The sequence below is a fragment of the Pinus tabuliformis genome, chromosome 9, assembly GCF_031772625.1.
Source record: "Pinus tabuliformis cultivar Carrire ecotype Pingquan chromosome 9, CPIR1, whole genome shotgun sequence".
Classification (NCBI taxonomy): Eukaryota; Viridiplantae; Streptophyta; class Pinopsida; order Pinales; family Pinaceae; genus Pinus; species Pinus tabuliformis.
This window is the reverse complement of record NC_142307.1, coordinates 1,214,265,536-1,214,290,471: the sequence shown is the minus strand read 5'-3', so window position 1 is coordinate 1,214,290,471 and position 24,936 is coordinate 1,214,265,536. Positions and strand designations below refer to the sequence as shown.

The window sequence follows — 24,936 nt, the reverse complement described above, 5'->3', positions numbered from 1 at the left end:
TTAGCCCTTCCTCAAGTCCTTCCTTGATTCTGCACCAAACTGCTACACACTGCAACTTCAACTTTCCAACTTCGATACTGCTACTCAGCCTGCAACTTCGACCCAACAATTTCAAGTCTTGTAACTTCCAAGGAAACCCTAGATCAACCTCCTCTTGCGACCTTCCTAGAGGAAGACAACTCCTAAAGTCAACGAGGTCTAGACAGAGTATCCTTCCCTCTAGCTACAAGACGTTGCACTTCGTCTTACTGCAACGCGATCTTGCAATTTCGGCCTCCTTTTGTCGCTGCAGAAACCCTAGGACTTCGCACATGTGAGAGAGATAGAGCCCAAAAACAAGAAAATTTCATCCTTTCTTCTCTTCCTTAGATGAAATTTTAGGTGTTAACTAGACAAGCTCCACAAGAGCATTATGCTAGGAAGTTTTACGTGTGACACTACACTACCTCTACAACGTACATACCCCGTCCGAATGTCTAAAGGTATGTCCTTTTAGGACTATTCTTATCTTGGGTCTCCAATCCTGATTCCTCAAAGAATATCGGTCCTCTTCGACACTCTTCTCTTGGATACCTGTCCCATCCTCAAAGAATGTTGATACCTTTCCTTTCTTGGATGCTATATCTTCAAGGAAACCACAAATGCTTATCCAATCCTCCACCATTCTCTCTTCATCAATTGAAGAGGAGAATGCACATGTGATGTTCAACATCACTCCCTCTCAACCAGGGAGGACATCCCTATTCTCCCTTAATCTTGAGAATAGATCCTTGCTCCTCTTCAAGGAAACTCCTTTGCTCCCTCTCAAAACCACAGGAGATATAGACTTTCTTTCTATTTGGGAAGTCAACATTACTAGCCTTATAGCTTGTCTTCATAAGAGTACTAGCTACTTGATCTTCATAACTGCATGGCTCCCTTTCTTCTTTGCACCTCAAGCTTGCTTGCTTTCGTAGTATCATGGAGCCCATCTTCACTCTTAAATCTTGTGATAGGTTCCAGGGCATTCTTCTTGCTCATCACTTTCTTCTTTGATATGAAGGCATTGCATTCGGCCTTCCCAAACTTCGAGCTTGATCATGGCTACCTCATGAAAGGGATCTCTTTTGACCTTCAGATTATCTTCTTGCACTGCTACCTTCCAAGAGGAACACATCTTGACTTCATAGTTTCTAGGTATCAGATATTGAGCTTCCCTTAATACTTTTCATCCATCTAATTGAACTTGCCTCAACTGTTATCATGTATTCCTGCAACATTCTTCTAGGTAGAAAAAATAAAATGGTAACCAAATAACCAACAATTACAAAATATACTTTACCTCATCATGCTAACCTTCTTGTTCCATCAACATCCTCATAAACCACCTCCACTTGAAACTTCCTTAATGCATCAGAGGACCCAAGGATTGAACTTGATTACCAAATTACAACTTTTCTTCTGAAGACTATACTGGATGTTAATCATTATTTACATATTTATAGTGAAAGTCCTAATTTTCTAATCATCTTAAACTAAGTCAAATCCTATTCTTAAACTGAAGCATATTTTTATGATCAACATTCTTTCCATAAGATTCTATATGAATCTTATCCAAAGTTTTTATATCCAACATGCATTCCTATGCTTACATCTGATCATCTAGCTATTCATATATCTCATAAGGAGTCTGCATCCTGACCCATTGCACTCCTTCATCCCTTTACCCGTATTGACTCGACATTACATGGAATGCATACTAACCTTGTCATAGTGCTTTTCCCAAGAACCTTCCATAATGATGGTTCTTCATGATGATCCACTTAAGCAAGATTACTACTTCTAACATATTGTTAGATAATGCCTGGATGATCAATATGTAAAATGATCTATCTATCCATCTATCTAGATGATCTCTACAAAGCAAATTAATCATGTAAAATTCTAGACATGCTACTATCATATGCTTCTTTTTATGATGCCATGCAAAACATACTATCCTTAAAGAAAGATTAGTCTTCATAAAGAACCTGACAATTAGTGAACCTTCTTTATAGTAGTAAAGATCCTTCACTTCTTCCTTCTTTGCCTTCTTCTCAGGTTTACCCACTGCCTTGGCTACATGAGCTTCTCTCCTTTCCTTTCTCTTGTTGTTCTGCTTGTTTGGACAATACCTCTTAAATGTCCAAATTCATTGCATCCAAAACATTGCACTTTGGACATGTTTCTCTTCTTGGACTTACCAAACTTTCCCTTTTTCAGAGTCTTGACTCAGGCTAGAAAGGCTTGAGATTACTCATCTGATCCAGTATCATCCTTGACCTTGAACCTTGATTCTTCCAATATGCACTGCGCCCACAACTCATTAAGGGGAGTTGAATCCTTCTTGGAGTAGATGCTAGTTGCAAAGCTACTCCATTATGGTGGGAATGCATTTAGTACATAGATGGTTACTTCAAAATCAGTGATTGTTCCCCAAGTCCTTGCATATGGTCTCTTAGTTGAGAGACACTCATGAGAAATGACGCCACATCTTCATCCTTTGATTTCTTCATTCTATACAGCTGGTTCCTCAACAACATCTTTTGTCCTGTTGTATTTATAGAGTATAAATTCAGTAGCTTGTCATACATGGCCTTCGAAGTCTTCAAATTTGCAACAAATGGAACAAGATAATCCTTAATTGATTTAACTATGATATTTTGAGCCCTTACTTCCCCTTTCTTGTAATTTGTTAGTTCCTATGCCTTATCTTTCTCAGGTTCAATAATTTCCCTAGTAACATACTCCATTACTTCTTGTTCTGTGAGTATCAAGTCAATTCTTTTCTTCCATGCTAGATAGTTTGATGCCCCAACAAGCTTATTGCTCTCCTTGCAGAAAGATGAATTGAAGATTTAGGCATGATGTAATGATATGTTACTTACTTGAGATCAAGATTCTCCTTGATGATGTCTTCAACCTTCTTTGATGCCTTGAAGATTCTTGAAGAGTCTTCAACAAAAATAGCTTGCAAGATCCTTGATGCCTTCCAAATAGATCTTCTTCTTCTTCGAGGGAGATCAACAATCTTCTTGAAGTCTTCCTTTCTTAGATGCGAGCTTGATGCAGACTTGATCTCCTTGTAGAAACCCTCCTTCTAGGTTTTTCAATGAGTCTTCAATCCTTCTTGAAGTCTTCTTCTTCAGTCCTTTGAGAGTTTCCTTTTTCTTTCCACTTGACAAGTAATTCCTTCTAGTGTCCTTCAAAATTGCCTTCTTTGTTCACCTTAGCTCTGATACCATGTTGTAAAATCGATAGTGGCAACTATTACTCTTATTTTCCTTAACCTTAATATTTTCTTGTGAACTTATTAACTTTCTTATGTGCTTTATGTAATGACCAAAAGTCGTATACGCAACGGAAATATTTAAAATGCTTTGAAGACAAAAACATCCATCGTAGGATAGTAATTGTAAACTGTATATTGTATAAAGAATTGATGTAAGATGAGTACAAATGAGAATGAGGGTCCTGTGTATTTAGCGAGGTAAGTACTCTTTCACAAACAGGCATGTCTCTAAGACATGCCTTTTCATTATTAACTAACTAACCATTAGTTAATTTACTTATTATTTATTATTATATTTATATCAGTGTTGTGAAAATTGCAATAAAATGAAATAATCGCGATTTTTTCGCTGTTCCGATAATATCGCGATAACTATATGAAAATATCGCCGGATTTTTATTGAAATTATCGCGATAATTTCGATTTTATCGCGATAAAAACGGAAAAGATCGCGGGGCTTCGCGACAGCGAGGTTTTATAACGTGTTTTTGGTTTTTTGTTATGAATTCATTTGGACAGTCACGCGCGAAGGGCAGAGAAGAGCTGGAGACCAAACTGGAGAGGGTTTTTAGCTGAATCTAAGCGCTTAGAGGAGAAAATCAAGACGAGACCACCGATTTCTCCATAGAAACGGTATGTGGATTAATTTTTTTTGTTTTCATTGTTTGAAAACATTGTTTTTGTATGTTTTTCATTGTTTTTGGTTGGGTAACTTGGTATGGGCACCATTTTTATTTTGTTTTCATTGTTTTTAAAGATTTTTTGTATTTCTTCATTGTTTTTGGTTGGGTAACTTGGTATGACTATGGGAACCAATTTTTTTTTCTTTTCTGTTTTCATTGTTTTTAAATATTGTTTATGTATTTTTCATTGTTTTTGTCATTTGGTTGGGTAACTTGGGTTTGGAATGGTTGGGTAACTTGTGTTTGAAACTTTGAACTTCGGAATGGTTGTTTTAGGTTGGGTAACTTGGATTTTCAATGTACAATGTTAAAAATTAAAAATTAAAATACTAAATTGTAAATTTATTACTTGTAATTTTGTAAATGCTAAATTGTAATCCTTATTTTCCCAGAGGCTCACAACTGCACCAAAACACCATTCAAGAGTCAAGACTTCAAGTTTGCAACTTCAAAGTTCAAAAACAAACATGCCAAGGAAATTGGATCCTTTCTGGGAATATGGTGTACCTGATTCTCTGAATGATAGACTAAACTTGAGTTGCAAGTTGTGTGGCCACCCTATGTCCGGGGGGGTGTACAGGTTGAAGTTTCACCTTGCAAAAATCCCTGGAAAAGATGTGGGGTCTTGTACAAATACAAATCCTGAACTTATACAAAGAGCCATGAGAGCATTGGAAGAATTAGAGCAGACTAGAGAGGCCAAAGAAGAACTCAAAAGGCAACTAAAAAGGTCAGCTGAAGGAAGTGGGCCAAGTGGTACTGGTTCTACTGCAACATCAACCAATCCGGTAGCTGCCACATCATGTTTTGTTCCTCGAACCACACCTGGTTCACAACCATCTATCGGTTCAATGCTAAAAAGAACTGAGAAAGAACAAGCTGACAAGTTGCTAGCAAAATTTCTCCTCTGGAGTGATATTCCTTTCAGCATTGTAAGGAATAATCCATTTTTCCAACCTACTGTGATGCTATTGCCAGTGTTGGCCCAAGGTACAAAATCCCTTCTTATCATGATTTCAGAGGCTGAATTCTTCAAAATGAAAAGCGTGTCTGTACCCAAAGATTGGAGGAATTTAGGGCATCATGGGCACAAACAGGATGCACTATTATGTCAGATGGTTGGACTGACCAAAAGGGGAGAACCCTTATAAACTTCTTGGTTAGTTGTCCCAAGGGGACTATGTTTATCAAATCTGTTGATGCATCTGCACAAATCAAAGATGCAAAAATTTTATGTGATTTGCTGGATGTGTTTATTTTGGAGGTGGGTGAACAACATGTTGTCCAAGTCATAACGGATAATGCTGCAAATTATGTTGCTGCTGGTAGGATGCTTATGGACAGGCATCCTACTTTATTTTGGACACCTTGTGCTGCCCATTGTATTGATTTGATGTTAGAGGACATAGGGAAAATTCCCTTTGTCAAAGATATTGTTGACTCATCAAAAATTATATATATAATCATACATCTGTGCTTAGCTTGATGAGAAGATTCACCAACAACAAAGAGTTGGTGCGCCCCGCCATTACACGGTTTTCCACCAGTTTCATATCTCTTCAATCTCTCTTGAAATCTATGTGGGATATGAAGAGAATGTTTCTTTCAGAGGAGTGGCGTGCTTTGCCAATGAGCCGCAAACTAGAAGGAGAGGTTGTATGCAGACTAGTTTCATACCAGGAAGACTTCTTGGTGGGAGTGCAGGAGGTGTGCGCCGTTACTGAACCTTTGGTAAAGGTTCTTCGGTTGGTTGATGGTGAGAAGTCCACAATGGGCTATTTGTATGAGGCCATGGACAGGGCCAAAGAAACCATTCGGGCCTACTATGATGGTAGGGGAGATGATGGGTTTCAGAGACAACTCCTCCTATGGGGAGTGATTGATGAGTGATGGAACATCACACTCCATCGTCCCATTCATGCTGCTGGGCTTTTCCTGGACCCTGCGTTTTCTTACGCATGTGGGTTTGATTTTGATGTTGAGATCATGGATGAATTCTTATCCTGTGTCCAGGAGATGGTGCGATCTCTAGAACAACTTATATAGATCTCTAAACAAATTGAGACATATAGGATGGTAGGTGGCACATTTGGCTTTGAGATGGCTGTCACTGATAGGACGATTAAAATGCCAGGTATTTTTTAGTTTGTAACTTTGTTTCAAATTTCATTGTCTCTTCAAATTCCATTTTTTTCTTATGTTTATTTAAAATTTTATTTGTAATTTTGTTGTAGATGCATGGTGGAAAATGTATGGTGGCAAGGTACCCCTTCTGCAAAAGCTTGCCATTCGCATCCTCAGCCAAACATGTAGCTCCTCAGGATGTGAGCGCAACTGGAGTGTATTTGAAAAAATACATAACGAGAAGCGCAACAGGTTAACACTTAAACATTTAAAATATTGCAAATTTCCAAATAAATTTTTGAATTCATTAAACAATATTTTTTTTTATAATTATTAATTATTATTTCATGATCTTTGTACAGGTTGGAGTCCCAGCGACTTAATGACATGGTCTATGTCTACTACAGTCTTCGATTGTGGGTGAGGCAACTTGAGAGGACACCTGATGTGGATTCCATCTCATTGGATGGGATTGACACCACTGCTGCATGGAGGGTTGAGGCTGAGAGGCCTCTCATGGAGTCTGTTGATGATTGGTTCGTGGAGGATGTAGTGGAGGGGGAGGAGGAGCAGGAGGAGTTGGAGGAGGAGGAGGAACAAGAGGAGGAGGTGACACCACCTGCCCGAGCTACCACTGCCACCAGTAGAGGACGTGGTCTACCTCCTATAGCTCCTACTTCTAGTTCTTCAGCTTCTAGAGCACATCAGACTCCACTGCCATCTCCACCAGCATGGGCACCAGGAGCTACATCTAAAGGGAAAGGGAAAGCTGTGGCATTTTCCCGCAAGAGGGGCAGAGGAAATCAATAGGATTAGACTTTAGTTATTTTCTTCATTTTATTGTATATGACATTATGACACGATGAGATACATTGTCATATTTTTTGTTGATACTTTGAGGCTGAGTTGCGACTCAGGAGTCAGGACTTACTATTCAGGACATGTTTCAATGTTATGCGTGATTTTAGCACTAGAAATGATATTAAACATCTTATATATTAATTCTTTTATCATATTTATGTGTCAATGTATTTATTTTATGTTGTAGATGGTTTAGATATTAAAAAAATTGAGAAAAAATGAAAAAATGAAAAAATGAATTTTTTTGTACCAAATGGTTATTTCCCGATAATTTCCGATAATTTCCCGATAATTCCGATTTTTCCCTCGTGCCGATATTATCCCGATAACGATTAATGCAACATTGATTTATATTATTATGATTATTATTTATTATCTTTATTTATTTATTTTTACATAATTTATGTTCATAACATTGGCTTCTCCTTCAAAAAGCTTTGTCCTCAAATCTTGTTGATGAAAGGGCTTGAACTCTTTTCTGCTACGAATGTCTTTTGCTTGATATCTTTTTCTGCTACGAATGCCTTCTCATCTCAGAACAATAATCTTTGTCGATACAAGTTGATATGATCCTTGGACTGATATAAAATTGTCTTATTGAGAATGGATCAGACCATCCTAGATTAACCTTCTGTGGAATCTTCTGATCAATGGAACTTTGTAACAAATTGTTATCAGTAGATTGAATTGAGTTCACTTCAGTATTCTTTGTAACATAATTCTGTTGTTTATGTCTTGATTGATACAGATTTGTAGATTGATTAAGGTGTCTACTCTTGTGATTCGGATGCAGATAAGGAGTTTTTCTTGTTTGAACTTTCTTTAACGTTTTTATGACAGTTTCTTGATTCCCCTCAGCCATTGTTGTTGACTTAACTACAATATCTTTATTTGGGGTGTTCTCTGTTTGAAGAATAACCTCCGAGTACATTTTTACTTCAATAGGGTTTGGATTTGCCTGAATTGCAAGATTAGTGGTCTTGATCTCTGTTTCTTCAGTTTGGACTGCTACATCTGGAGATTTTGATGCTTCCTTTGTGACAAGTTCTTTGAACCTATTCGTCAATAACTTCTTTTCGTCCTTAAATTTTTTAATCTGTTTGAGAAGATTTTGATTATGATTTTTGAGACATAAACATTCTTAATTCTCTGAGTCAACTTTATTTTGGCCTTCACGCTTCTCGTCTTTTAAACATGATGTGTTCTACTAATGTTTGGTTAAGGCTCTTTAAACATAAATTTTCTTCTTCTTGTTCTAATAAACGCTCCTTGCATTCCTTCTTTGATGCTTTAACTTTCTTGACTTGTTCGAGTAGCTTTTCTTGGTGATCTCTGATGCGCGAAATTTCTTTGTCTTTGCTGCAGATGACTTCTTCAAACTCTTTTTGCTTCTTTGATATAGCTTTTTGGTTATCTTGAAACATCAAATCTAATATATCCTTAAGGTCTTCTAATGAAGATTTTATTGATTTTGATTTACTTGTTATGTCTCGAAACATGACCATCTTCCCTTCATAAGGAAACGTCAAAACTTGTTCCTTTATGTTGAACATGAATGTACCCAAATCCCTAAACTAGGGTTGACCGTCCTTACACATGAAATTGAGATATGTAGTCATAATGACCTATTGTCACTTGAAGATCACTAATTTTATACTCGTTTTGGTCAAAAATATTTTTCTTTACACCAATGCTTAGCTCTGGAATTAATAGTTGATTTGCCAAGTTGATGTTGATATAATTTTCATCATTGCTTGGGCTGATGACGACATTAACTTCTCTTCCTTGGATGCTTCCTTTTAGTGTATGCTTCCTTTTAATGTAATTATTCCGTGATCTGTAATTGAAAGACCATTATAGGAAAACCTTTCTTGCTTCGTCATTTTAGAATTGGGCTCCATCATTTTTTTTCAATGATTGATCCCATTTGTTTTGTCGAGATGACTTAAGGTATTATATTTAAAGTTCCTTTGGACTTTGTACTTCAGGCCTTCTTTAAAAGTGCCTTTTTAGTATATATATATATATATATATTTATTTATTTATTTTTATTTTTTATTTTTTATTTTGATTTTTTGATTATTATTATTATTATTTTTAATTCTTCAAAACTCTTTTAATCCAATTTCTGATTATCCTTAATATTTCAAAACTCCTTTGTATTCCTTTTATATAATCCTACTTACACTTTTTTTTCCTTTTGTACTTTAAAAATAATATTTAAATATTGTTTCAATTGGCTTCTTTTAAATATCTTATTGTCCTTTGTATTTATTTTTTAAATTTCATATAACTCTTTAAACTTTAATTCAGCTTCACTTTCACTTTAACGTAAACTCTTAACTGATGTTTTCTCCTTATGTAACCTTTTATAATAATACCTGCTTTGTACTTATATATATTTTCATTAATTTTATGACTTGAACTTTTCTTTAAATACCCCTTTATAATATAATACTTCTTTTTTTATATCTTTTATTTATAATATATTTTTTTTCTTTTTTCTTTTTGAAAAGTTACAACCCTAGTTAAATGTGGTTATTCACCTCTTTGGGGTATAATATAAAATATATGTTCACTTATGTACTTCTGACTTAGTTAATGTTCTCCACGTAAAAAGTAAAACTTACCATTCACATAAATAGATTTTGTATTTCTTTTACTTTGAAAATACCATGGGCAATTACCATGGGTTTTTAAAACCTCAGGTAATGTTCTCCACGTAAGAACTAAAACTTACCATTCACATAAAGAGATTTTGTATTCCTTTTGTTTTTCATTTACTTTTAAAATAGCATGGGCAATTACCATGGTTTTCTAAAACCTCGGTTAATGTTCTCCTCGTAAAATGTAAAACTTACCATTCATATAAAGAGAATTTGTATTCCTTTTGTTTTTCTTTTACTTTTAAAATAACATGGGCAATTAGCATGAGTTTCTATTATTATATATATTTTTTTTCCAAATTTTTTTTTCTCTAATATTTTTTTTTTAAAATCTATTGTTATAATTTTCAAACTTTTTTTTTTATAACTACTTGACATTCTTTCCTTTTTTTTGTTTTTAATATAAATTTAAATTAATTAAATAATTAATTATATTTTTTTTGTTAAGCTTGGCAGGACCATTCCATTTTCTATTAAACATAAGCAAGTTTACACCACATAGATTGACCAGGTGGCCTCAACTTGCCCCGAAGGGAAACCAAGTCTGTTAGCCACTTATCTGCATTGTAAGCCATCCAAAAACAATAAAGTCTTAATCTCTCTAGCCAAGCTAGATATGTCTCTGTTTCGTGTCCATACACTACATAACTATCTAAACTGATATTTGCAACACAAAAATTAAAAGCTATCCGCATAAAACAAAAATATGCATGGGTAAGAGTCTATTCCTTTTGTTCCTCTGAGGCAGATTCAACAGGTGTCGGATCCTTGGCAGATGCCCCTGGCATGTCATTCAGCTCCAGTATGCAAGGGATATGGCGGTCAATTCTATCCAACTTGATATCTTGTTTATGCAGCTGGAAGAGGATTTTATGCAAATCCTGCTTATAGCTCGACATTCCCTGGAGTGTCACTGCCATTCCCATGGAAATCTGTTCCATTGCCTTGCCTAATAAACTCTTCATTAACTAGTAAAGGTACAGAGTTTGCTTAAACTGCGTGATTCATCCTTGGGTGTTGCCTGGATCCGGGCTAAGGTCCTCCAATTGTCCATTTCTTCCTCTATCTTGCTACCTTGTTTTACTTCCTCCTCCCACTCTTCTAACAATTTCCGGATTCTTGCATTCGTCCCCTCACGGTAAGCCTTCGTCGCTTCAGTGATAAGGTGTTCTACCGACTTCCTGCCCTTGCGCGGTTCCGACGTGCTCGACTCCTTGTCTTTCCTAGGTGTCGGGCCTCTCCTGCCATGACCACGTCCCCTCGCAGCACGAGCCATGACCTGCTTGCCAGAGCACTGGTAACAACAATAGTTAGTTAAATTGAAACACATCATTGCAGTGATGCGCCACCCCCTGGTGGCTCTGTTCTGTGATGCGCATCCCCTGCTTCTCCTCTCTACTGGCTCTCACGGTCTCTGAGCTGGGGTGGTCCTGAGACAGCCTGCAATGGGGAGGTCCATGGACCAAACCCCCTGTCGCACCCTTTTTCCAATCCCTAGTACTAGCCTTTGCATGTAGGTCAGCCGACCCTTGCCTAAGCCATTCCCGCAGACCCCTCTTTGTTCTTACAGTTTGCTCGGAGTAGTTTAGGTTCCTTCCCCCCTCTGCCCAAGGATTAATGGCATTGCCCCTCAGTTCCACCCAATTGGGTTTCCACTCGGATTCTCTGGCCTTGCCATCGGTCTGATAGGAATTCTGGTTAACCCAACACTTGCTTTGCATGCAGCGGGAATGGCTGCGCCCCAAGCCTCCTACTAGCTGCTTCCCCCTGCCCCCTTCTACCATCTCCTGCCCCTCATACACTCTCTTGCCACAATCAACCTCCCCCCAAGCATTGTTTAAGGAGCGCGGTGCATCCAAACCCAGCAACATGCAATTGTCCCCCTGACGGTCATAGGCATTACCCGTCTGGCAAAGGGTATGGATACAAAACCAGGCAATTTCCTTCCCCATTGCCACCAACAGTTTTCTATCCCCTAGGCCCTCTTTCTATTTACCCTCCTCTCCCCCAGCAAAACCCCAACCATAACATAATTACAGTGGTGGAGCAGAGTCGAATTACATACCCGGGATCAACAGACGTTCATCGTCGAGCTTGGCATCTCTGGTTTCGACGTCTTCCCACACCACTGCGATACCACCTTTCTCCACAAGCTGACCCTCCAACATTGAACATCTGCTTCACTCGCCTGCCTATATGCCTTGCCTTACCTCCTATCCTGCCACCTTTCCCACCTCCCCAACATGCATTCATGCCAAGGGTCACTGCACCCCCTGCCTTGAGCATGTGGGGGGCGGTGGTACTAATTGCTAGGGTACCGATCATTACTACAACTAGCCTGTCCCAACTGTCGGCCCGCATCCCGATCGGGGTAAATAATTAATTATATTATAACTATATGTTATATATAATTATTCAAATGGTTTGTAGTACTATGTATAATTACAAACAAGTTTAGGAATAACTATTATTCGAATGGTTATTACTATGTAACTATATTGTTACGAATCGGCTCGAACAAAGGGCGGGGGACGTGATTGGTGGGTCAGGCGTTTGACGGGTCAGGCGTCAATTAATGAATTGGAATTGCAATGGACAGGGACATCATGGAGACAAGACTTCGCTCGGGACGTGTAGCGATTGAAGGATGGCATAAAAGGTAAGGGTGAACGCGACACCGTTTGAGGGAAGTGACAGCCGGTCGGGGTAAACGTGCGTGATGACAATGAGAACGTCGAGCCGTGGTTGATTCTAGAAGACGGTGTGCGTGTGATACAGAGTGCGGACGGTGTGGGCAGCAAATGGTGTGGACTAGTCAAGTGTAGAAAGTCACAGGGAAACAGAAGAAAAGCACAATAGTTGGTGGTGATGCCGGTGGCAGTGGTCAAGGAAGGCTTGGAATGTCGGTGGATAAGGTGATGGTTTATGGAGCGGATGTGGACAACGAGCAACGATGACCCCTGATAGTGTTGGACGACGACCTTAGAAATACCGAGGGCGGCAACCTGTGTAGGCGGTGGCTCGTTCGGCGGCAGACTGCAGATCTACGAGTGCCCGTTGCAACAAGACAATTCCGTGGTGTAGGGTCAACGATGGACGATGGTGTATATGGTAAGTTTAGTCTATCCCCCTTTTCTTTTTCAATTTTTTATTTTTAATCTATTTTTTTATATGTATATTTCTTGTTTTTTATAAATTTTGTTGAGTTTTTTTTTCTTTTAATATTAATTTTTTTCCTTTTTAATATATATATATATATATTTTAATAATCTCCTTATCTCTCTCTCTCTCTCTCTCTATATATATATATATATATATATATTTTAATGGTCAGAATCCTGACGACAAATTCGGTGGAATGGAGAATCTCCAAGACTGACGAACGCCTAATTCACGATGACAACAAGGTGGATGATAGGTAGATGGCCAAAGGCCGGATCAAACGTGGCTCTGATACCAATGTAACGACCAAAAGTCGTATACGCAACGAAAATATTTAAAATACTTCGAAGATAGAAACATCCATCGTAGGATAGTAATTGTAAATTGTATATTGTATAAAGAATTGATGTAAGATGAATACAAATGAGAATGAGGGTCCTATATATATAGCGAGGTAAGTACCCTTTCACAAACAGACATGTCTCTAAGACATGCCTTTTCATTATTAACTAACTAACCATTAGTTAATTTACTTATTATTTTTATTATATTTATATTTTTATGATTATTATTTATTATCTATTTTTATTTATTTTTACATAATTTATGTTCAAAACACTTTAAGTTGGATTTTTCATAAAACACATATCAAGAACATAAACTGCGACACTAGAGGACATAGATATTGGGCTCTTAGCGAGGGAAAAACCGCTCCAAGGGGAAAACCTGGAAACTCTTCTCTTCTTAGAATCTATTTCAAATGAGATACAAAGACCGAAATCCTAGATCAATCCTTCTCCTAGTACCAAGTCAACCCTTCCTCAAGTCCTTGCTTGATTATGCACCAAACTGCTACACATTGCAACTTCGACCTGCCAACTTCGATACTGCTACTCAACCTACAACTTCGACCCTACAATTTCAGTCTTGTAGCTTCCAAGGAAACCCTAGATCAACCTCCTCTCAAGACCTTCCTGGAGCAAAACAACTCCTAAGGTCAACAAGGTCTAGATAGAGTATCCTTCCCTCCAACTACAAGATGTTGCACTTCGTCTTACTGCAACTCGATCCTTCAATTTCAGCCTCCTTTTGCAACAACAAAAACCCATGAACTTTGCACGTGCGAGAGAGATAGAGCCCAAAAACAAGAAAATTTCATCCTTTCTTCTCTTCCTTGGCTTTCGCTCTCCTTCCTTCTCTTCCCAACTATAGATCAAACTTCTTGTGATATCAAACTTGTGGAGTGAGTGTCTCAAATGAGGTCGAACTGCTCCTTTATATAACCTTTTCAAGGGGTCAAATTCCCTCCTTTAGGCTGACTTGATGTTTCTAGGGCTGACTTGTACTTTGGAGCTTCCAGGACTTTCTATACTAAAAAATAATTCTTTTTACAAATATATTTTTGCTCGGAAGGGTCTTATAAACATGATGTTGACTCCTTTGACTCAAGACAATAAATTCTAAGACCTAACAAACCCTAGAAGCATGAAGAACATGCTTTTACCTAGAAGACCATCAATAATGAGCATGAAACCCATGCTTTAATAATAATAACTTTTCTAAGTATTAGGGGGTTTACGCAGTGCATTATATTAGATATCATTTTTGGAATTCAACTGCGTTAAGTAAGTCGTTCACGTATGACCATTTCCATGAGAGGTAGTCGTAACTAACTAATTTCTCAAGATCTTTTGAATAGTTCACTTAGCACTCATTGCATCAGGTGATTCTCATAGGGGTGAAGAAGTGGGATTGAAACTAGTTGTTAAATTGGCAACTAGGGCCAAACTCCATGTGGGTCAACTTATTTATGGCAGCTGATATTTTTATTGGATCCCTCTCGTCGAGAGGTGTAGGATTGATCCAAAGATCATCCGATTCCGATAAGTATTTATGGAGATATGAATTTATTTTGTTTATGTAATTATAGTCAAGCCGACCAGCTCTTATGTAGGCTCTAGAAGCCCAACCGACGTGTCTATTCATCATCCTCATTTTGGTATAAATAGATGAGGATTTGATATCATTTGCACACACGTATTCTTGAGGTGATCTCCTCTCCACGTCTGGGTTTTTGGAGAAGGAGAGAACCAAGAGTATACGCTGGCCTAGTATGATGCCCTAGCCGCAGTATGATGATCTAAGTAGCAAAGGGAGGCACTTATACGCAGTCTAAAGAAGCCCTAATCCGTTGACTAAAGGAGGCCCCAACCGCAGTAGAGAGAGGCCTAATCCACAGCAAGGAGGAGGGCCTAGTACGCAGTTAAGGGAGACATCTAAACGCAGCCTTAGAGAGGAGACCTAGCCGCTGTCATAATGAAGCTGTAGCTGCAGCCATAGCCGCAGTAAAGATATGCCCTAGTCGCAGGCTTATGAGGACACCTACACACAGAAAAGAGGAGACTTATAAGCAGCATAAATAAGCCTCTATACGTTGTCTCAAAAGGCTCAATCTGCAGATGAGAGGAGGGCCAATATAGGCCCTAAATGAAGGCCTGAAGCCGCTGTCTATTGACCCTATATGCAGCTAGAAAGAAACTCTTTATCTGCAGTCAGAAAGAGGATCTATACAGAGTCCTAGAGGAGACCTGTTTACACAGCAAGGAGATACATATGGGACCTTCCATCCGCTGTCTAAGAAAGCTCTAAAAGAGCCCTTGCCACAGGTCTGAAAGTCACCTAATCTATACGCTGTCTGGTCACAATCGAAGAGGTTTATATGCAGCAAGAAAAGGCACTCACACGCAGCAAAGGGGAGGCTTCTATACATAGCAATTGAGGGCACCTTAAGACACTGTAAGGAAAGACAGCTAAAAGTAATCATATCACAGCTTAGAGGATATGTCATTATGCCACATTGTTGTAGGTGACATCGTGACTCATTTGAGATCTGTTCTGGGCATGTTGACATTGTTCTTGAGGGGCAGAACTACAATGAAGAAATACCCTAACCAGTCACCACGTTATACATCAAGTGACTGTGTCTGGTGCAGACTCAAAGAGAAGGTAAATCAAGTCTGTCTAAGAAGATCTCTCAGTAGAAGATTGGAAGACATTGCTGTTCAAGGATAAAGATAGCTGGGTACTGTGTGTAGACCTTACTTACTGCTGGGCTAAGCCACAGGCCATAGCCAGCAACATAGATTGTGTTAAGGGTTGTGCAAATCAGTCTTGCAAGTATGGCAGTACTGAAACCTCAACTTGGATCATGACTGTATAAAGGATGAGAACTGAAGTTTGATGCACCAGCTCATATAGCAGCGACAGATAGTACTGCCGGAAAAGGACAGCATTCTGGAAGATGTAGCATGATTGGATGCAGCATAGTTGGATGCAGTTCGGTGATGGGATCACCTTAAAGAAATATGTCGTCACCTAAGTTTGGATCTGCAGTCCTTGTCATCAGATCTGCAACCTCATTATATCATCTTCATGATGAAGATCTCTTATCTTATCTTGTCAAGTCAAAGTTTTGACTTCTGATGTATATGTACTATCTCTCTCTCTGCTGAACTTTGAAGATAAAAGAAGATTTGATCAAAGGGTTTCCCCACACATTGTGGGGTTTGTCCCTGGCTTGCGCCACATCTTGTGTCCTCTTGTCTTGGCTTGTCTTCTGCATATTATATTTATGTTCTATCTGTAGTTTATCGTAATGCTGATGTGATTGCTAACTGTGAAAATTTAAAGAAATTGCTCTCACATAGAACATACCTAATCTTAACATGGTATCAGAGCTGAGGTGAAGACAATGCCCAAGCAAGAGTGAAATAGCAATCACCGAAGACAGTTGGGACAAGACAGAAGGATCAATGGGTTCCTCATAATTCACCGAGGGTGAATTCAAAGCAAAGAATGTTATCAGAATGGCGCAGCGGAAGATTTTGATGGTCCATCTTAAGATCACTTCATTGGGAAGTTCGGATCTAAGGGTGGAAGGAAAGGCGGATGCCTTGTTGAAATAAGTTCGGTCGTTATGCGAAGGAGTGTCCGAATGGCAGAGACACATCTCTTGATGAAGATAACAATCATTCCTGGGACATCTTCAATGATCAAAAGAATGACTGGTAATGCAGGTCATCAAGGAAATGGTCGACTCTTCCATGAAAGCAAGGAACCCCAAAATCTCTTTTATGTACCTGATCGAACCTGATGTCCATCTTGGAATGGAAGTCAAAGGTTACAGGGTGGCACTTATCGATGGAAAGGTACGTGTTTGAAAATAGATCTTTTAAAGATGTTTTTGAGTTCAGGGTTGTATCAAGTTGCAGGAAGTCCACTGGGGACCATGTCCATTGACTCAACACCGGAGGTCTGTGAGTCAGATGGTGACTAGGATGCCTGAATTCAAAAGGAAGCATGAAGGTACATGTCTGAAATGTACCAAAGGAAAATATTACAAGGGTACCATTCCCCTCATGCAGCAGGTTCACAGGTTTGGAACAACCCGAGGAGTTTGAGAATCATGATCAAGGAATCTCATGTATACAGGAGGAAGAAAGCCCTCTATGGCTTGAAGAAAAACACCTCAGGCATAATATGAGAGGATTGATAGCTGTCTAATGCAGCTGAGATTCACTAGGAGTGAAACCGATCCAAACCATTACTCGAAGGTTGTGGATGATAAACCTCTCGTATCGGCACCTATGTCTGACAGGTGCAGACCCTCTCATTTATAGGAGACAGAGGGAGTTGGATTCTGAATGTGGGAAGATAAGATGCAAGCTTGTGACTGCCTCGAGGATCTTAACTTTCAGAAGTTATATGGTAATGATGTCAGACCAGATTTGGGAAATGCCTCTGAGTTTCATAAACTCATTCGCGTTGATGTTCTTGGAGAACCTCCGTCCGGACATCTGTGTTGCAGTTAGCATAGTGAGCTCATATTTGGTTGAGCCTCACTTGATTGGTGCCAAGAATCTTCTAAGATATCTTCAGGGCACAATCTCTCATGAATTGAGATACACTGCCGGAAATATGAAACCACATGATTATTCGAATGATGAGTGGGCAGGAAGTATGGAGGATCACTAGAGCACTTCTCAGTGCTGTTTGGAATCTGCCTTGATATCCTGGATGAGCAGGAAGCAGAAGTCGGTGACTCTGAGCACCACCAAGGCAGAATACATTGCTGATAGTATGGCCTTCTGTGAGGCAGTCTGGTTGCTGAAGCTCTTCAGTGAGCTGTTTGTACACATGATGAATACCACTGTGAATCTCTGTGACAACCAGAGATGGGATTCGATTATTGAGGAATCCCGTATTTGACAATTGCTCCAGCAGATAGACATCAATTACTGCCTTATCTGGGATATGGTAAGTCGATGATCAAGGAGGCTCCATCACACTGAGATGATGTACAGGACAGAGCCCTGAGGAAAGATCAAATTTGTGATTTTCCCGAACGACTTGGAGTCGTCGAGAGACCTTTGTAAAAGGGTCCTGCATGCTGCATACATTGAGCTCTAGGAGCTTTGGGGGGCTTGCAGTTCTATTGGAGCAACATACGACCACAGGGTGACTCACCCTCCCCTGGTGGTGCGCACTGAAACAAGATGATTCGCTCTCTTGTGGGACAAGATGATTCGCTCTCTTGTGTAGCAGGATGATTAGTTCTCCTGTGAGGCCTGGATTGATGTGTTCTCCATGGCGATTGTAGCAGGATTGATGTGTTCTCCTGTGAGGCCTGGATTGATGTGTTCTCCATGGCGATTGTAGCAGGATTGATGTGTTCTCCTGTGAGGACAGGATTGATTAAGTTCTCCTATCGAGGCTTCCTACCCATGCAGTCTGGGACTCATGGGAAGTACCTCTCATATGATCAATGAGCAGGGAAATGAAGTTAGGGACCATAGTAATACCGATGGACGCATCGTTGTATCTACCGTACTCCCTACGCTAGGATGTCCTCCATTGATCTGGGATCAATGATACTGGTCTGGGACCAGTGGTAGGAGTTGTACATGCTATGACGCTGACTTCGGGTCGGCTGAGACTGGTCTGGGACCAGTGGTACATACTCCGAGACTGACTTCGTGTCAGTGCAGTACTGGTCTGGGACCAGTGAGAGTGGTACATACTATGACGCTGACTTCGGGTCGGTTGAGACTGGTCTGGGACCAGTGGTACACTCTCTGAGACTGCGATACTGGTCTGGGACCAGTGGTAGGAGTGGTACTTACTATGAAGCTGACTTCGGGTCAGTTGAGACTGGTCTGGGACTAGTGGTATGCACTCTGAGACTGACTTCAGGTCAGTGGAGAATGATATGACTCATTCTCGATCAATTCTTCTTCTTCATAGTTCAGCGGAGATGAGCAGAGCCAGCAGCGCTGAGCAAAGCAGAGCTAGCAGAGCCAGCAGCACTGAGCAGAGCAGAGCTAGCAGAGCCAGCAGCGCTGAGCAGAGCAGAGCCGAGCTAGCAGAGCTGAGCAGAGCAGAGCAAAGCCAGCAGAGCTGAGTAGAGCCAGCAGAGCTAGGCAGAGTAGTGCAAGGCACTAATGGCAGAGATAGTACAGTCGTACACATGGATCAGAGGATGGAGTTCTCCCTAGTTGAGAGGGAGTGTTAAATTGGCAACTAGGGCCAAACTCCATGTGGGTCAACTTATTTATGGCAGCTGATATTTTTATTGGATCCCTCTCGTCGAGAGGTGTAGGATTGATCCAAAGATCATCCGATTCCGATAAGTATTTATGGAGATATGAATTTATTTTGTTTATGTAATTATAGTCAAGGCGACCAGCTCTTATGTAGGCTCTAGAAGCCCAACCGACGTGTCTATTCATCATCCTCATTTTGGTATAAATAGATGAGGACTTGATATCATTTGCACACACGTATTCTTGAGGTGATCTCCTCTCCACGTCTGGGTTTTTGGAGAAGGAGAGAACCAAGAGTATACGCTGGCCTAGTATGATGCCCTAGCCGCAGTATGATGATCTAAGTAGCAAAGGGAGGCACTTATATGCAGTCTAAAGAAGCCCTAATCCGTTGACTAAAGGAGGCCCCAACCGCAGTAGAGAGAGGCCTAATCCACAGCAAGGAGGAGGGCCTAGTACGCAGTTAAGGGAGACATCTAAACGCAGCCTTAGAGAGGAGACCTAGCCGCTGTCATAATGAAGCTGTAGCTGCAGCCATAGCCGCAGTAAAGATATGCCCTAGTCGCAGGCTTATGAGGACACCTACACACAGAAAAGAGGAGACTTATAAGCAGCATAAATAAGCCTCTATACGTTGTCTCAAAAGGCTCAATCTGCAGATGAGAGGAGGGCCAATATAGGCCCTAAATGAAGGCCTGAAGCCGCTGTCTATTGACCCTATACGCAGCTAGAAAGAAACTCTTTATCCGCAGTCAGAAAGAGGATCTATACAGAGTCCTAGAGGAGACCTGTTTACGCAGCAAGGAGATACATATGGGACCTTCCATCCGCTGTCTAAGAAAGCTCTAAAAGAGCCCTTGCCACAGGTCTGAAAGTCACCTAATCTATACGCTGTCTGGTCACAATCCAAGAGGTTTATATGCAGCAAGAAAAGGCACTCACACGCAGCAAAGGGGAGGCTTCTATACATAGCAATTGAGGGTACCTTAAGACGCTGTAAGGAAAGACAGCTAAAAGTAATCATATCACAGCTTAGAGGATATGTCATTATGCCACATTGTTGTAGGTGACAGCGTGACTCATTTGAGATCTGTTCTGGGCATGTTGACATTGTTCTTGAGGGGCAGAACTACAATGAAGAAATACCCTAACCAGTCACCACGTTATACATCAAGTGACTGTGTCTGGTGCAGACTCAAAGAGAAGGTAAATCAAGTCTGTCTAAGAAGATCTCTCAGGAGAAGATTGGAAGACATTGCTGTTCAAGGATAAAGATAGCTGGGTACTGTGTGTAGACCTTACTTGCTGCTGGGCTAAGCCACAGGCCATAGCCAGCAGCATAGATTGTGTTAAGGGTTGCGCAAATCAGTCTTGCAAGTATGGCAGTACTGAAACCTCAACTTGGATCATGACTGTATAAAGGATGAGAACTGAAGTTTGATGCACCAGCTCATATAGCAGCGACAGCTAGTACTGCCGGAAAAGGACAGCATTCTGGAAGATGTAGCATGATTGGATGCAGCATGGTTGGATGCAGTACGGTGATGGGATCACCTTGAAGAAATATGTCGTCACCTAAGTTTAGATCTGCAGTCCTTGTCATCAGATCTGCAACCTCATTATATCATCTTCATGATGAAGATCTCTTCTCTTATCTTGTCAAGTCAAAGTTTTGACTTCTGATGTATATGTACTATCTCTCTCTCTGCTGAACTTTGAAGATAAAAGAAGATTTGATCAAAGGGTTTCCCCACACATTGTGGGGTTTGTCCCTGGCTTGCGCCACATCTTGTGTCCTCTTGTCTTGGCTTGTCTTCTGCATATTATATTTATGTTCTATCTGCAGTTTATCGTAATGCTGATGTGATTGCTAACTGTGAAAATTTAAAGAAATTGCTCTCACATAGAACATACCTAATCTTAACACTAGTGAAATGAATCACATAGTGTCAATCATCACTTCTGGGGCTTGAATCCAGTAACCAGGACTTCCCTGGAGGTCACCCATCCCAAATCACCTCTAGCTCAAGCGCGCTTAACTGTGGAGTTTTCCCCACAATCAAGCCCACTTAGCTTGCTACCCCATTTGCAAAACCTTAGCAAGTATTGTGCCTCATGAACCATTCAAGAAGAGATCCCTTCAATCTTTTTGAATTTAAGTATTAGGGGCTTTACGCAATGCATTATATTAGATATCATTTTTGGGATTCAACTGCGTTAAGTAAGTCATTCACGTATGACCATTTCCTTGAGAGGTAGTCGTAACTGATTAATTTCTCATGATATTTTGAATAGTTCACTTAGCACTCATTGCATCGGGTGATGCTCACAGGGGCGAAGCATAAGTTTTCTTTTATTTTCTTGTTTGTTACATAGGATACATATTGAAATGAGTACAACAATTATGAAGACCGAAACTAGTTACATTTTCAACAAAGTGCACATTGATTTTTTGGTTTAAAGGGATCTTCCCAAACAATGATAAAGAAATAGCTAGATCAAGAGCCTAGACTATAGTTTCCTCATGATGTTGAGCTTTGGTTCATTGTGGGGCTCGTTATCCCCAAACACGGAGGTACAGCTAGAGGATAGTTTCACTTGTAATTTTCATTACAATCAACAATTCCATGATGAGATCTATGGCGATCCATTGATAGATGCTAGAGATGTTCCTTGCATTGCTCCAACTGATCCTCATGTTGATATGTTTTTGATGGAGATTGTACCAAGTAGTGCTACTTATTATGCTCTTCCTCTCACACATGATGGTGTTTCCTTTTGAATGCATGTCATGGGGCATGGTGGTTATTGGTGTATTTTATGCTGACTCTTCTAAATTGTTGTCTCTTTCTAGGTTGTACTATGGTGTGTTCATAATTTACCTCTAGATAAGTGTGTTGCGCTATAAGTTGAGTTGTACTATTGGCAAGCTAGGTATGGTGTTCCATGTCATTTTCCCTAGCCATTTCTCACTCCTTATCATTTCATCACAATTTTCATGCATTTTCATGTGCCCATTTCTTGATTGACTTAACATATGTCATTGTAACAAGGTCCAAGATAAAGAAAGGAAAGTCCCATGTATGAAAAACATAATTAAAGCCGTAAAGAGATGAAAAAATGTTTTAGGTTGAAGTAGTTGAAGAAAAAGTCAAATTATAAATCTCGGGCCATGCCACCTTGCAATAAAGTCCAATTTCCCCAAGTGCCATGCTCAAAAAGGAAAATCAAAAGAAAGGTAACCAAGAAAAGAAAAGATAAAAACAAAAGGGAATAATAAAAGAAAGGGCATCAAGGAATGGTAACTCAATGCCAAGTGCTTCCTCTAAAGGCGTACATGTGGAACATGAAATAATAGCCTTGAGCTCTTGAAAGCCAGGGGGAAAACCTATTCGCTCATTCTAGATGACTATGGAGGTTAACGGTTGAAAGCACATTTCCCCTAGTACCACACTCATCACATCACCAATACCTAACTTATGGTTCTAGGAAATATAGCTTGTTTTAAAGGTTTTCGCCTATATTTAGGTTAATTATTTCCACACGATGGTCATGTTGATGCACAAACTAGCCAACCTAGCAAGTAGGATAAAGCTAGAGGGCACAACAACTCTTGGGACTAAGGCCCACTGTCACCACAAGTTATGTCCCCTTTTCTTCTCTGATTTTCACCCACTGGAGGAGTCCCAATATCCCTCCCTTGTGGTTAATGTGTTTATAATGGGATCCAAAGTGAGGCAAGATGGCTCATTCAATGGAAAGGTTCAGTTAAAGTGTGAGCTTTGGGAGAAGCTAGGATGACTTTCTACGAAAAACCCCTTGAGAGAAATACTATATGAGACCTAGGGTTGAGATACTTGATGAGATAAGAGTCCATCCAAGGTCAAGATGGTCAAGACAAGGTTTTGAATGATATGCTACTAAAGTTCTAACCTTCAAGAAATACTTAGGTTGAAGGGGAACTTCAAGGGTTCCCACTTGGTGTGATACTTAGGGCATCAAATAAATGAGATTCCATCGCTAGAATTTGTTCAAAATGTGAAGATGTCTAGAGGAGAGACTAAAGAACAATTTTATCCAGACATAATTCAAAACACTCTCCTAGAGGATTTTGCACCAAGCCCTAGATGGGCCTCCCTATCCTTAAATGGATGAAGAAAAGAGAGAGAAAGAGGTGAAGAAAGATTGATTGTTCAATAGGAAGGTGATCACCATGAATTTTAGACCAGCGCCTCTCAGTTGGGAGAAACAGAGTCAAGAATTACTTTGATTTGATAATTTTAGTCTTCAAGGAGACCTAATGTAGCTTCGCTAACCCTAGAGGAGGCAATATCACAACTAATGTAGGATTTTATACTTAGTTGACAATATTTGATGAAGTTTCAAGGATGCAAGATGCAATATTAACCGCTAGAAACATTCATTCATCATTATTTATGAGTAAGGCATGCAATAATTCCAATAATTTTAATGTTCTCACAACTTCACATTAACTAGGGCACATTAAAGATCATGAAATGACATTCCATACATTAGACATTAATCAATGTAAAATATAGCATCAAAAGGTACTTACAAGACAATGAGAATTTATCCATCCATGAACATTACAAAAAGAAGCTGCTCCAAGAAAGGATAGCGAATATTTCCAACTATCAAAATGCATCCAAACATCAAAATTTCATCCAAAGTCACAGGTCCAAGTTTCTCAAGAAGAGAGATCAAAGTCCAAGTGATGATGCCAATATAAAATGAGGCCTCTTTTATTTATATGAGGCACCTCAAGTTTGATTTAGCCTAATATATCCCCTAATAATATTTTAATGTACAAAATAACATGTCTTTGGTGACAATCCCACCAAATAGCTCATGAAGTGAAAGATAAGCCATCCAAAGCTAGCCGAAATGATAAAATAATGGGAAATAGGGCCATTGGAAGGCCTGAATGAGTCCTCAAAGTGCCATGATGAAGAGGAGGGCTCCATAAATGATGATCAAGAGGGTGGTGCCTTGATTCAAAGAAAACATCATGTGGTGCTCCCAAGTGGTTACGGGGCATAAAAAATGGTCTCATGGGTCTCCAAGTGGATCAATAACAAGTTGATACTCCATTAGTGAGGGCTAGAAAATGACACTTGCCCTCCCATGTCTCCTCAAAAGAGACAAAACCTCATCTGGGCCCTAGATCAACTGCCAAGTGTCGGGTGCAAATGTGGCACCAGCTGGGCAACGTGGTCCGAGTGCATCATTATCTCTGTATGGCTGGGGCACGAAGAAGCAATGTGTATGGTGTTGTAGAAGCCCATGGTGTGGCAATCAATGCTTTGCAATGGTGGAGGCCCATGGCTCTCAACGCTCACCTTACAAGGCCATTATGACGCTCTGGAGGGCTTGGATCTCGTATAGGGAGACCAAGTCCAAGATGAAGACCCACCTGCAATCCTATATAAGATCCAATGCGTCTCCTCACCTTCTAGTACAATTAATCATTAATGCAGTTGAGTAAATAAGCTTGCTAATCAAGGGCA

General features: G+C 39.9%; 2 protein-coding genes across 2 annotated transcripts in view; both read left to right on the top strand.

The window, feature by feature from the left end:
• The window catches only part of LOC149152906 (ATP-dependent Clp protease proteolytic subunit-related protein 2, chloroplastic-like), a 143,041-nt gene that overhangs the window by 102,464 nt on the left and 15,641 nt on the right, over window positions 1-24,936 (top strand). The window lies entirely within an intron of this gene.
• Window positions 6,232-7,048, top strand: LOC149152907 (uncharacterized). Its single transcript, XM_089446016.1, has 2 exons — window positions 6,232-6,369; window positions 6,480-7,048. The coding sequence occupies exons 1-2, from the start codon at window positions 6,242-6,244 to the stop codon at window positions 6,925-6,927; spliced, it is 576 nt and encodes a 191-aa protein (XP_089302142.1). The 5' UTR covers window positions 6,232-6,241; the 3' UTR covers window positions 6,928-7,048.

Coding starts and splice junctions, on each gene's coding strand:
- LOC149152907 (XM_089446016.1), top strand. CDS start 6,242: ATGTATGGTGGCAAGGTACCCCTTCTGCAAAAGCTTGCCATTCGCATC. Junction 6,370..6,479: donor CATAACGAGAAGCGCAACAG/GTTAACACTTAA, acceptor ATCTTTGTACAG/GTTGGAGTCCCAGCGACTTA.